The sequence below is a fragment of the Cavia porcellus genome, unplaced genomic scaffold, assembly GCF_034190915.1.
Source record: "Cavia porcellus strain 051 isolate PalLab524CR breed Dunkin Hartley unplaced genomic scaffold, mCavPor4.1 scaffold_16, whole genome shotgun sequence".
Lineage (NCBI taxonomy): Eukaryota > Metazoa > Chordata > Mammalia > Rodentia > Caviidae > Cavia > Cavia porcellus.
The window spans coordinates 7,313,098-7,325,117 of NW_026947499.1; the positions used below are offsets into that span (position 1 = coordinate 7,313,098).

Here is a 12,020-nt window from a genome sequence, read left to right on the forward strand (position 1 = left end):
GTGCAAGCCAGCTCCATATGGAAGGAATGGAGTTTAGATCTCATTGCCTCCTATTTTCTGAGGAAAGGGAGTTTCATCTCAGGGATTTTGACATCATTAATAAAAACTAAGCTTTTTGGAGATATGGTTTAATTGGTAGACCGTTTGCCTAGCGTGTGAGGCCTGAAAATAAGCTGTGTGTGTTAATTTACTGATTGGAAGTGAACCGTGAGTGTGTGTGTGTGGAGCAGGTTATTTTGGTGGAACTTCTGATGCGCAGCCGGCAGCTTCCTTCCTGAGTAGGCTGTAGCCTTGGAGATGGTTTCACACTGCCCCCAGGAGAGCTGTATTTTAGGATAGTTTCACAATGTTCTAGAGTCCTTAGCTGTTTTTGTATTTTACATCCTTATGTTTTATCCCTGTGTTAAAACAGTCCAACTTGGTTAGATCTTAGTGAAACTGAAGGAGCATTTCCACTGAATTAAACCTGCTCCGGGGCAGTGCGCAGGCACCTTTGGGACTCCAGGCCTCTGCTGACATCGCTGGAGACGCCTCTGCTTCCTTGGAACTTTTAGTGTGAAGGCCAAGTGCAGACTGCCCTGTGGCTGCCTTGGGGAGACGACCCTGCTGTGGGTCAGGGGTCAGGGGTCGCAGCCTGAAGAGGCGCCTTCCCCGCCTCCGGGTGCAGAGAGCTCTGTGCTCTCCTGGTACGCAAGCCTGTGCTCTTGAGGGTCTGGCCCAGTCCACACCATCTGCTTGCAGACGGGGCGAAGGCCTGTGCTTGTTTCTCCTTATCTTTGTGTTACAGAGAACTCTGAATTTGATTTTACTTGAGGAGAAAGGATCAGAATGGAAACGCTTCTTACAAAGGAAGCAGCGTTTCTGGAGAAGGGCCCCACACTGCAGTGGCCGGTGGAGGCGCTGCTGCCCCAGGCAGGCACAGGGTCAGCCCAAGGCGGCGCCCTGAGGCCGGAAGCACAGCCGGACTGGGGACTGAGGAGAGTTACCGTCCTTTGAGCCAGGACCAAGCTTACTGGGCGCTTCTAGGTATTGCTCCAACACTAAGTCTCCCAGAAACTGAGTTAAGGAAGAGGAAAGAATTGACCGGTTACTCTGTTTTCCCTGTATAAACTGTTTCACATACTCTGTAGAATTCAAGCCAGCACTTGCAGAGTACAGTAAAGGACCACAGCGAGCCTTTCAGTTGTGGCTGGGCTGATACATGAACAGCTTGCCTCATGACTGGAAGTTTACTTAACTTACTACCAAAGTGAGGTATGACCCAAATGCCAGCTGTCTGTGCTTCCAAATGGTGTCAGAATTCTGCAGGGAGCATCTCAGCTTTTCCTGTGTGGGGTTAGTGGAGAAATCCTGGGCCAGTGTCTTTGGAAGGACACTGCGATCTGTCTGTGTGCAGGAGACTTTGAAGGCAGAGTAGAGAAGCCCAAGCCTTTGACAGCCTGAGGCCAGCCCTTGGGGACCCGTTGAGTTAGTCAGGGGTCCACTGTGTTAACTTCGTAAGCATGAATGTAGCGTTGTAGTTAGGGTTAAAAAATTCGTGTAAAGCTGGGCATGCTGGTGCACTCCTGTAATCTCAGCACTTGGAGGCTGGGGCAAGAAAATTGTTTGCAAGTTCAAGACCAGCCACAAGACCCTGTCTCAAAAAGACAGAGAACAAAAGTTCTTATAGATTAGCAATACATGTTAAAGGGTAAATGGTGCTTTGAAATACTTTAAAAATAAGAAATGAGGGGGCTGGGGATTTAGCTCAGCGGCATAAGCACCTGCTTGCAAGCAGGCGGTCGTGAGTTCAATCCCTGGTACCCATAAAAATGAAAAAGAAAAAAAAAGAACAAAAAAATAAGAAATGAGGATTGGAGAGGTAGTTTGGTGGCAGAACATTTACCTACCATATGCAAAGCTCTGGGTTTGGTCCCCAGCACTACAGAAGAAAAAGGAAGAAAAAATGGGCGTATGAATGAAGCTGGATTGGCAAAGGTTACTAATTCTTGAACCTGGCAGAACTTTAAACCTGGTTTCAGACTTGTCTGTGTGCTTTTGCCTTACGTTTGAAAATATTCTTATTAAAAAGTTAAATTGCACACCTGTAATCCCAACACTCAGGAGGCTGAAGCAGGAGGATCACCTCGAGTGTGAGGCCAGCCCATAGACCTTTTCTGAAAAACAAAACAAAGCAAAAAAGTTAAATGGGTCTAAACAGGAGTGAAGTACAGATAATTATTGGAACTTGAAGAGAGCTGACAGTAAATTAGTGGGTCCCCCTTGGCTTCTGTGCTGAAATCTTGCAGAATACACGCTTCACGCTTGGAATCAGTCCCCTGGCCATCGTGGCAGGCCATGTCCCCTCCTTGAGATTCCATGTCCTTTCTCTGGGGTGGATTTAGCCAGGTTGGCTCCCTCTGTAGTGGGGAGAGATGGTGACACAGTGGGTGGAGGTGGCCGCCCGCCCACTGGAAACTGCAGATACCGGGTGTGGGAGGTGCAGGACAGGAGTGCGGTTTTCATACCGCCTTCAGGAACTTGTCCTTCCCCACGAAGCCTTGAAAATCACATCCTCATGGGCTGGAGGTTTAGCTCAGCGGCATAAGCGCCTGCCTTGCAAGCAGGCAGTCGTGAGTTCGATCCCCGATACCGATAAAAAGGAAAAAGACAAAAAAAAAAAAAATCATAATGACTGTGTGATTTTCCTCCTTCTCACAAGCCTTACAGAGCAGAAGTGGGCGTGCTGCACTCTCTGGCCTGGCACAAGTGCAGCTGCAGAGCCAGGACCAGGGTGATCTTGACCTCAAGTCCGGAGTGAGAGCCTGGCCCTGGCTGCTCCCTGTGAATGGTTCTAAAGTTACGGTGGCTTTGGGGCTCCCATGCGACATTGTCCTCCCATGCTGATGACACACAAAGCGCCTTGTGGCCACCGTGCCTCTGCCGTGTTGCACGCGCAGCCCCCAGCAGTCACTGTTGTCGTCTCAGGCTGCTCCCGGACCTTTCGCTGCCAAGCCCTTCTCACTGCTGGGCGCTTTCCAGCCGGCATCTGGTTGTGTGTGGTCCTGTGTGTTGGCCCGCAGGGTTCTTTCTGAGTTTGTGGTGGATGCTGGGAACCCCATCTTCCGGGAGCCCGCAGAGCTGAGGTGACTGATGGGCAGAGGCCTGCACCCGCGGGTGAGGGTGAGCGAGTCTGCGGCGTTGGGCAATTTGCGCTCTTGGGGTTGGGATCTGACAGTTGTGCTTGTGAGGGGCCTGGTGTCTTCATCTGAGTGGGAGATGGGAGCCCAAGTGTCACATGGGATCAGGTCACATCAGCGTGTGCGCAGCTGGTGTGGTTTGATTCATACAGTTACTTTCATTCGCCTGTCTCTCTGTCTCTGTCTCTCACAGGATTGAACAGACCCAGGCCCTTTGCACTGAGCTATATCCCCAGCCTTTTTTTGTTTTTATTCTTTTATTTTGGGACAGGAGCTTGCTGAGTTACTTGGTTGCCCTGGCTGGACTTGAATTTGGGATTCTTCTGCCTCATCTTCCCTGGGGCGCTGGGCCGGCAGGTGTGTGGCCCCAGGCCCAGCTCCAGGTTTGACTCTGAATGAGGGATCCTCACTAGAGGTTGTGTGACAGTCCTGGGGCAGGGCAGGACTGGCTGGCCTGCTGTCACTTCTTGGGCAGGGGACCAGGGAGAAACCCTGGCCCATTTCATTCTCCTCTCACTTGGGCCTGAACTGCTGAGCCTGGCCAGATGCAGAAGCAGGTGGCCCGCTCCAGTGGTCAGTACGCTGAACCACTCAGCTCACGGGAGGGCAGAGCGGGACGGAGAGTGGGCATCGAGGGCAGGTGGTGGAGCCTTGTGGCTGCTCTGACAGGTCACCGTGAGTCGTGTGGCTTAAATCACAGAAGAGTGTCTGGCAGGGTGTGGGGCAAAGTCCAGCCCAGAGGGCCCAGGGACCATCCTGGCTGCTGTCTCCCACTCCTGCTGTGGATTGTGCCTCAGGAAAAGGGGACCTGGGGGTGCCTGGCACTGAGGGGCTCGGGGCTCAGTTAGGGCACATAGTTGGCAGCAGAGGCTTGGCAGGAAGCCACCCTGGATTTCGAAACCTGTGTGAGCAGGGTGGGAACAAAGATGTCTTTTCTGCTGTGACAGAGTCCCTGTTGTGTCCATCTCCAGGTTTGCTGGCTAAATACAGGCTGGGCCACTTTGTGTAAATCAGGTTTAGAGAAGGGCAGAGAGGACAGGTTCACTGAAGTCACCCTCTCACCCCTGGTGACCACAGTGCTAAGAAGAGTTGCCGATGGCTTAGACTTGCTAGCAGCCTCAGAAATGTCACTGTGTGGTCCGACGAGGGTACATAGTGCTGCTCGGGAGTAGCGGGGACTGTGTGTGGGAGGCGTCTCAGGACGCACAGAGAGATGGCCTGCCTGGGCATCTGGGAGGGTACCGTTCTGGTTATATGGAGGCCAGACTCGGCCGGCTCGGTTCAAGCTGTACCGGCTGCTGGACTGCGAGCTCGACCGGCCCCTCACCCTGTCCCTGCTGTGGACTGTTACGTGTGCAGAGGGGTTTCTGTTTATGTGCCCGTTTTTTCCTAGCGCTAGCCTTCATGCTGAGCTCCATCTCCAGCCCTCTTTATCTTTTGAGACAGAGTCTCATGAAATTCCCTAGGCAGGACCCTAACTTGAGATTCTCCTGCTCCAGCCTCCAGTGTTGGGATTTACAGATTTGTGCTACTGCATCTGGCTCCAGAGGAAAATTCTTAACCTGTTTTATGAATTTATTTTCTCTTATATTCCCCCAATCAAAATAAATACATAATGAAACCAAGTATGGTAGTGTGCACTGTAATCTTAGCTACTCAGGAGGCTGAGGCAGGAGGATCAGGAGTTTGAGGTCAGCCTTGGCAATTTAATGAGAGCCTGTGTTAAAAAGGGCAACGGTAGGTACAGAGCTCATGGTAGAGTCTAGCTTGCCTCGAATGTGTGGGGCTGAGTTTAATCTCCAGCACGTTCTTGCACACATAAATAAATTGTCCTGAGAGAAAGAGATCCACATTTCTACCTTATACAAGTAGAAGTTTTTCCGTTGTTGAAACAAAGGCAGTTTGTTTTCCCAGAACACCTGTCCTTTGCATTACACGAATCCCTGCCCCTTGGAGGTTGGAGGTGGGAAGGGAGGGAGGAGCCCGCTGGCCTCCCTGCTTCCTGACCGCACCGGGCCAGCAGGCAGCTGGCTAAGCGGCTGGCAGACAGGCCAGCTACAGATGCACTGGTCTCACACCTCATTGTCCTTGGGGAGAAAAACGGAAGTGGAAGGGAGACTCAATACATTTTTAAATGTTTCTATACCACAAAGAAAGGGATCATGAGGATCAGAAGGGCACACTGGTGTTCCCGATTGCAGGCTCCTTGATGGCCCCTGTGTGGGGAGAGGACCCGAGCAGCTTGGGACCCCTCCTGCTGTAGTCTGGTGGCGGTGGGCAGCTTGGCTCACAACCCTGGGTCTGAGGGGCTCTGCCCGTCCTGCCCTGGCTGTTTCCTGCCACTGATCCTCAGCTGGAGGCAGTGGAAAGGGCAGACGGCACAGGTACAAGGGATGCGGCTGCTAGAGTGCTGGGCCAGGGGTGCTGGAAGAGCTCTGCCCACGCTCAGCACCCCTTTCTGGCCCGCACCCCCGCTGCCTGCAGCGCCTGCCTGGGGTGTTGGGGGTGAGCCCAGGGCAGCTGCTCGGAGTTCCTGGCACTTACTCACGTGATGCACAGAGGATGTGAGAATCCCCGGTGCCTTGGCTGGCCCATCCCTGTGTCTGTGTGCGCTTCAGGCTGGGAAACTGATGGCAGACAGGCTAAAACCGCTTGAAGACAGAAACCGTCCGTACCCAAGGATCCTGACCTGGTGGGTTCCGGCTCTTGCCCTGGCCTGGGGTCAGGTTCTGTGTGCCTTTCGGAGTCAGTTCTTTTCCGTTGTTGGCGTGGTCATGCTACTGATCAGTGGCGTTTGGTCAGGAGGTTTACCTGTCAGTGTTACACTGACAGGATCCTCGGGCCCCGCGAGTGGCTCAGTGTGAGGTGCAGCTCGTGTGTCCTGCCCGGGTCGCTCTGTGCTCTGCGTGCCAGAGTTACTGTGCAAGCGTGTTGAGGATTTGGTGGGAGGTGTGGGAGGGAGGAACGGTTCCAAAATCCAGAGAGGAAGGAAGCGGCTGCGGAAATAGCGTGGGCGGGTGCTGGGCAGTGTGAGGGGACACTGCGGTGGCAGGGGCGGCGGGAGCTCCTTGTACACACTGAAGTCCCAGGGAGGCGGCCTCGGGAAAGAGCACAGGAGTGGGTGAAAGGGACCCTAAGTGTGAAGCGCTTGGCGTCAGGCGCGTGTCTCCCTGCTTTGCACTGGCTGCGTTTGCACCCACTGGCACTCAGAGCGCTGCGCCTTCCTTCTCCCCGAGCCCTGTGCAGGTAACCTGTCATCATTTCAGGTACCAGGGCCGGGAACCAGCTCAGTGGCACAGCGCCTGCCTGGCAGGCACAACGTCCTGAATTCGAGTCGCAGTACCGTAGAAATAAGTAAATCAATCATTTTGGGTCACCATGGCTAACGCGCAGCCCCAGAGTGCTCAGGGATGTGGATGTGTGGTCGATGTGAAGGCTGCACCGAGGGTCCCCGCCATGCAAGTGGTTCTTAAACCGGCCCGGTGCCTGCAGCTTCTTCCTGGCCAGCCAGTGACCCTGGGTGAGCTTCCAGTCACACTGCAGCCACTGGGGCGGCGGCTCTGCACAGGCAGAAGGCTGGCGTCACGCCTTCATTTGAGTGGGATGCGAGCAGGACGCAGGCTCAATGGCAGCCTCTGCCCCGGGGGTGGTGTGGCCTGGGCACAGGGAACCCCACGAGCTGACACACTCGGGCTTTTCATGCAGACACAGACGGTGCAGCTGAGCAAAGAAATGACGCTCGCCAGCAACCGGAGCCTGGCGGAGGGGAACCTGCTCTACCAGCCGCAGCTGGACACCCGGAAAGCGCGCCTGACTCAGAAGTACCAGGAGCTCCAGGTCCTCTTCGACGCCTACCAGATAAAGAAGACCAAGCTAGGTAACTCGGCTCCAGACAGCGGTCACGGGCAAGGCAGGCTCTCAGGCTGTTGCCTTCCTGAGAGAGGAATATGATGGGAGACTTTCAGGTTCAGACAGTAACTAGGGGCAGCACAATGTATATACAATTTTTGCTGGTTGAGAAAAGAGACCACATTTTTTTACTGTTTTGGTGCTGGGATTGAACTCATGACCACCTGCTTATCAGGCAAGCACTTGAATCATTGAGCTAAATCCCCAGCCCCTTGAAAAGAGACCCATTTTTAAATTCAGGAGTCTGCCTTTTCTAAATAGCATAGAAAAAAGTACTTTCTGATTTATGTTTTGTGTTTGATCCTCTAGATTAATGTGGTGTTTACCACTGGAACATTTTATTATTACGCTGTTTACAGTTGTCATGAAGAGATGGAGGAATTGAGTATTGCCAGGAGTCCACAGCGCTTTTGAGAGCTTTTGAGGGAAACTTTGCTTTCTTGGTGGTTGGTTTGACGACATGGTTTCCGAATGCAGTGTAGGCTGGCTTTGAACTCATTACGTGGCCCAGGCTGTTTGCAGACCTGCCCGCCACGCCTGGCCAGCGGGGAGAGGTGATCCATGGTGCTCGCATTGAGCGCGAGGTCTCCTGTGCTGGACAAGTGCTGTTTTCTTCAGCTAGACCTCTAGCCGTTCAGGGGACACTCAGGGTGGGAAACCCTGGGGGACCTTACCCCATTAGTGAGGCCACTGTGCTGTCCTGTGGGTGCCGTGCCTTTCTCCACCCAGGGTGTCCCCCTCACCCCAGTGAGAGTGTCCCAGCCTGCCCCACGCAGGCGGGAGGCGGTGCGAGGATCCACTGCTGTGGGATAGAAAGTGGGGAAGCCACCTTGGAAAGGGTGTTTGTCAATGCTGCCAGTGACCGTGCGTGCCCCTGTGACTCTGCAGTGCCTGCTGGGGCGCCCACCCCACAAAAACCGGTGTTTATGTTGGTCAGAAGATGAGTATACAGAGTAAGTTGGGCATGATGGGGCACAGCTGTAATCTCAGCACTTTGGGAGGCTGAGACAGGCAAGCACTTGAACCAAATTCAAGCACAGGGGCTGGGGATTTAGCTCAGCGGCATAAGCACCTGCCTTGCAAGCAGGCGGTGGTGAGTTTGATCCCCGGTACCGATAAAAAAGAAAAAAGACAAAAAAAAAAAAAATTCAAGCACAGCCTGGGTAATTTAGTGACTTAGACCTTGTCTCAGATTGAAAAGGTTTGGGGGTGTAGCTCAGTGTTTAATCCCCAGTACTGCAGAATGTGTGCTGCATATGGGAGCACATGCACGCTATTCCAGCACTCCGGAGGCTGAGGCAGGATTACCGAGGACCAAAGGCAGCCAGGCTGAACTCATCGAGAGACCCTGACTCACCCACACAGAACCCCACAGCTCGAGCTGCAGCTTTCTTTGCCGTAGCTCACTTTGGAAGCGGCCAGCTGTGGAGTGATGGTGGCAGGCGGTGATGTGTGTACGGCGGGATTGGACCCGCACGGGAGAGAGTGGGTAGGGTCCAGGTGATGTCCGGTGGAAGGAGCCGGCCAGGCGAGCCTCACCTGCAGTGGTGGCAGTGGTGACTGGCATTGGGGTACCCAGGGGTAGGCACAAGGGAAAAGTCCTTTCGACCTGGGGGCAGTGGAGCTTTACACGCTGGTAAGCGTTTGAGGTGCTTCACGTGACCTGGCTGCTCTGACATGCAGCGCTGGTCCTGAGTGTCTGTCCCTGGGCGCCCATCCTGCACCTCTGTCCCCATGGTGGACTTAAAGCTGCTCCTTTCCGCCTTCTGGAAAGCCAGCCCTCGGTAGACACAACTCTGGCCGCCTTTGTGGGTGTGGGAAGGCATCTGTGAGGGGGCAGCCCATCTCACGCTGCCACTTCTTCCAGATAAGCAGTCCAACAGCGCTTCCTTGGAGACACTTCTGGCACTGCTTCAAGCAGAAGGGGCCAAGATTGAGGAGGACACTGAGGTACGGCCAGCGAGCCTCGGCGGGAAGCCTTTCAGGTTTGGGGTCCCCCTGGGCGATCAACAGGCAGCAGTAGGGTACAGGGCCACCAAGCACCAGCCCCAGGAAAGTCACACACCACACTGAATCAGCAGCAGCTTCGCAGGCCCCAGAACCCAGGCTGCATCTCCCATGGCCTGTGAGCCAGCAGGTGGCCACAGAGCCCCTTGGACAAGGCTGGCTGGGTGCCTGCAGCAGACAAGGGGGTGAGTGAGGCTTGTCGGGGCTAGACCGTGTGCCAGGGTCTGCATTGCTCTGGGACTGTTAGGGCTTGGCGGGGCCCAGTTGGGCCTAGCAAGGATTTTTGACCCAGCCCAGGGCAGGTCTGTGGTCAGGGCACAGTCGGCTGGACAGCCTGCAGTGCCTGCAGTGTGGGCTCTGGCTGCCTAGCTAGAGATGGCCAGGCCTGGGGCAGCAGTCACATCTCTGGGCAGGGGATCAGCGTCTCAGGGCTACCCTTTCCTATAAGGCTGCAGCCAGGCCCGTGGTTCAGGAGGCAACCCGACAGCATGGCTACCCACCTTGTCTCCAGTGGCCCTGCCATTGCCAGCCTAGGCTGCTGCACCTGGGTCTGCTGTGCTGACCCTGCAGGGCTGTTTCCAGAAGTGGGACATCGGAAGGAGGCACCCTGGCTAGTGGAGGGAGTGCGTTTTGGGCAGCCGCCTGTCAGTAACGGGGTTTCTGCTGCTGCACCCAGAACATGGCCGAGAAGTTCCTGGATGGTGAGCTCCCGCTGGACGGCTTCATTGACGTCTACCAGAGCAAGCGGAAGCTGGCCCACATGCGGCGGGTGAAGGTGGAGAAGCTCCAGGAGATGGTGCTCAAGGGGCAGAGACTCCCGCAGGCCCCAGCTCCGCTGCCAGCCAGGGCGCCCGAGCCTGTGCCCACTGCCTCGCCGCCCTACCCCGTCCTGGAGCCGGCTGTGCCTCCCTCTGTTGTGCCTCGGCGCATCCCCCCACCGCCACCCCCGGTGCCTGCAGGACGCTTGGCCACACCTTTCACTGCTGCTTTGGGCTCAGGACAGGCCCTTCCCTACTCAGCTCTGCAGTGCCCGCCCCTGCCACCCCGGGTGGGCCTGTCCCCGCAGCAGGGATTCTCTGCACAGTTGGTGTCACCGTACCCTCCGGCTCTGCCCCAGAGACCCCCGCCGAGGCTGCCTCCGCACCAGCCGGGCTTCATCCTGCAGTGAGCACGGCACCCGCCCACCACGGCGCCCTCTCCATGCTGGGCTGCCTGCTCCAGCTGGGGACAGGGCTGGGCCGCCTGTGCCAGGGTCTGTCTGACCCTAGAACCTAGGTCCATGCCAGTAGAAGTAGAGACGCAGGCTGCGGCTCCGAGGCCTGTGCGTGCAGGGGCCCACCTGCCCGCGTGTGTGACGGACTCCTGTACCCACATACCTGGGAAGAGCAGCTCCTGCTCCTGGTTGGGTCCTGGGCCTCCCGCCGCAGCTGTATTTAATGAGCATGGCTAACTGTATCTGTTCTGTCATTTTCAAGACAGTGCTGTGTGTCGCCCCATGGCTGGTGCCCTGCATCTGGCTAGAGTGTGGCAGCTGCTCTGCTCACAGCGCGTCTGGGGCAGGTCATTATGGCCACCCCACCACTCCGTCCTTTGGCATCAAAGCCACAAACGCCACGCTTCCTGGGGCCACTGCTGTCTGGAGCAGCCACGCCTTGCTCCCACATCTTGGGTCCCCAAGGGCCCCCTGGCAGGTTTTGGGGCCGAAGTGCCCCCGCTGTTTTTACTCCAGGAGTGATTTTCTGTTTTGTATTGGGAAGGACCGTCTGACACGAGACCATTCAGGGAAACTTTTACACAGTGCATATACTGTGCAGGGCAGGTTGAGACGCAGGTGAAGCGTGTGCAGTCTCCTTCACACAAGCGGCACATGGCTGCGCCTGTGGGTGCCCGTGCTGTGCCTTACCTTTACCTGGTGCCAGGGCTGAGGCCCGCGAGTGCCCGCCAGGGTGCCCTGTGGTCCGTGGGCCAGGCCAAGCTCCCAGCTCCATGATCCTGTTTGTAACAGCAGGGCAGGCAGCAGCTTTCAACCAGGACCTGGGCTCCCCAGTGGGGCTCATGCAGGGAAGGGGCAGGGGGGTTCCTGGGGGTGGGCTGGACCCGCTCTGCCCCCTGCCCACACCTGCACCTCCCCCAGGTGCCGTGTCATGTGTGCAGATGCTGGACATGGGCCAGCGTGGCCAGTGTACCATTGGAGGAACTTCATGCCCCACCTTCGTCCTGCCACCTGCCAGGCAGTCCAACCTGTGGCCTGCCAACTGGCCACCACCCAGCTTGCCAGTCAAGGCAGAGCTGAACCACGGCCCATCCCAGTGGGCCACAGGCGAGGCCTCCAGCCTTTGTCCTCACTTCCTATACACTCCTGTTCCTGGACTTGAACTCTGCTGTATTGTGACTGTTTGGTAAAGAAGCAAAGCTCTGGGACAGGTCACTGCGGTGCCTGGTGCCGCGTCTCCACCGTGTCTGATACCTCTGTTGCCCGCCCACGTGGTCACTGCCGAACGTGAGCTCAGTGTGATATTGCAAAAGGGTCGCTAGGCCGACCACAGGTGCCATCCATGGCCACATCTGGTGCTGTGGCTGTAAGTCGTAGGACCATTTTTAATAAATGGAGAATTGTTACAATTGTGTCACTGCTTCACCTGGCGCAGCTTGAAACGGGTCAGCCTCTGACTTTGGCGGCCAGGATGCCAGTGGGGCTCTGGTGGGCACCACCTGGGCCGTTGCTGGCTGATGGCTGCACCGCTTACCCAGCAGCAAGCGTGCATGTGTACAGGCCATATGGGGTTGCAACCACGTGCGGGCTCTACTATCCAGAGGGCCGTGTGACCACTGGGGGTTGTGGGAGTCGTCCTGTGCACAGTGTCCTAAGACACTAGCAGGTGTCTTAGGAGCCGCCGCCTTCCTTGGACACCTGGAGCAGGGGCC

The 12,020-nt window shown here is 56.1% G+C and overlaps 1 protein-coding gene across 2 annotated transcripts in view; it reads left to right on the plus strand.

Moving 5' to 3' along the window:
• The window catches only part of Vps37b (VPS37B subunit of ESCRT-I), a 28,669-nt gene extending 16,952 nt beyond the window's left edge, over nt 1–11,717 (plus strand). For both annotated transcript variants that reach the window (XM_003462912.5, XM_013144769.3), the window contains exons 2-4: nt 6,885–7,056; nt 8,956–9,038; nt 9,772–11,717. In XM_003462912.5, the coding sequence (XP_003462960.2) occupies nt 6,885–7,056; nt 8,956–9,038; nt 9,772–10,263 (747 nt within the window). In that variant the 3' untranslated portion in view covers nt 10,264–11,717. The remainder of the gene's footprint in view (nt 1–6,884; nt 7,057–8,955; nt 9,039–9,771) is intronic.
• The last annotated feature ends 303 nt before the right edge of the window (nt 11,718–12,020 follow it).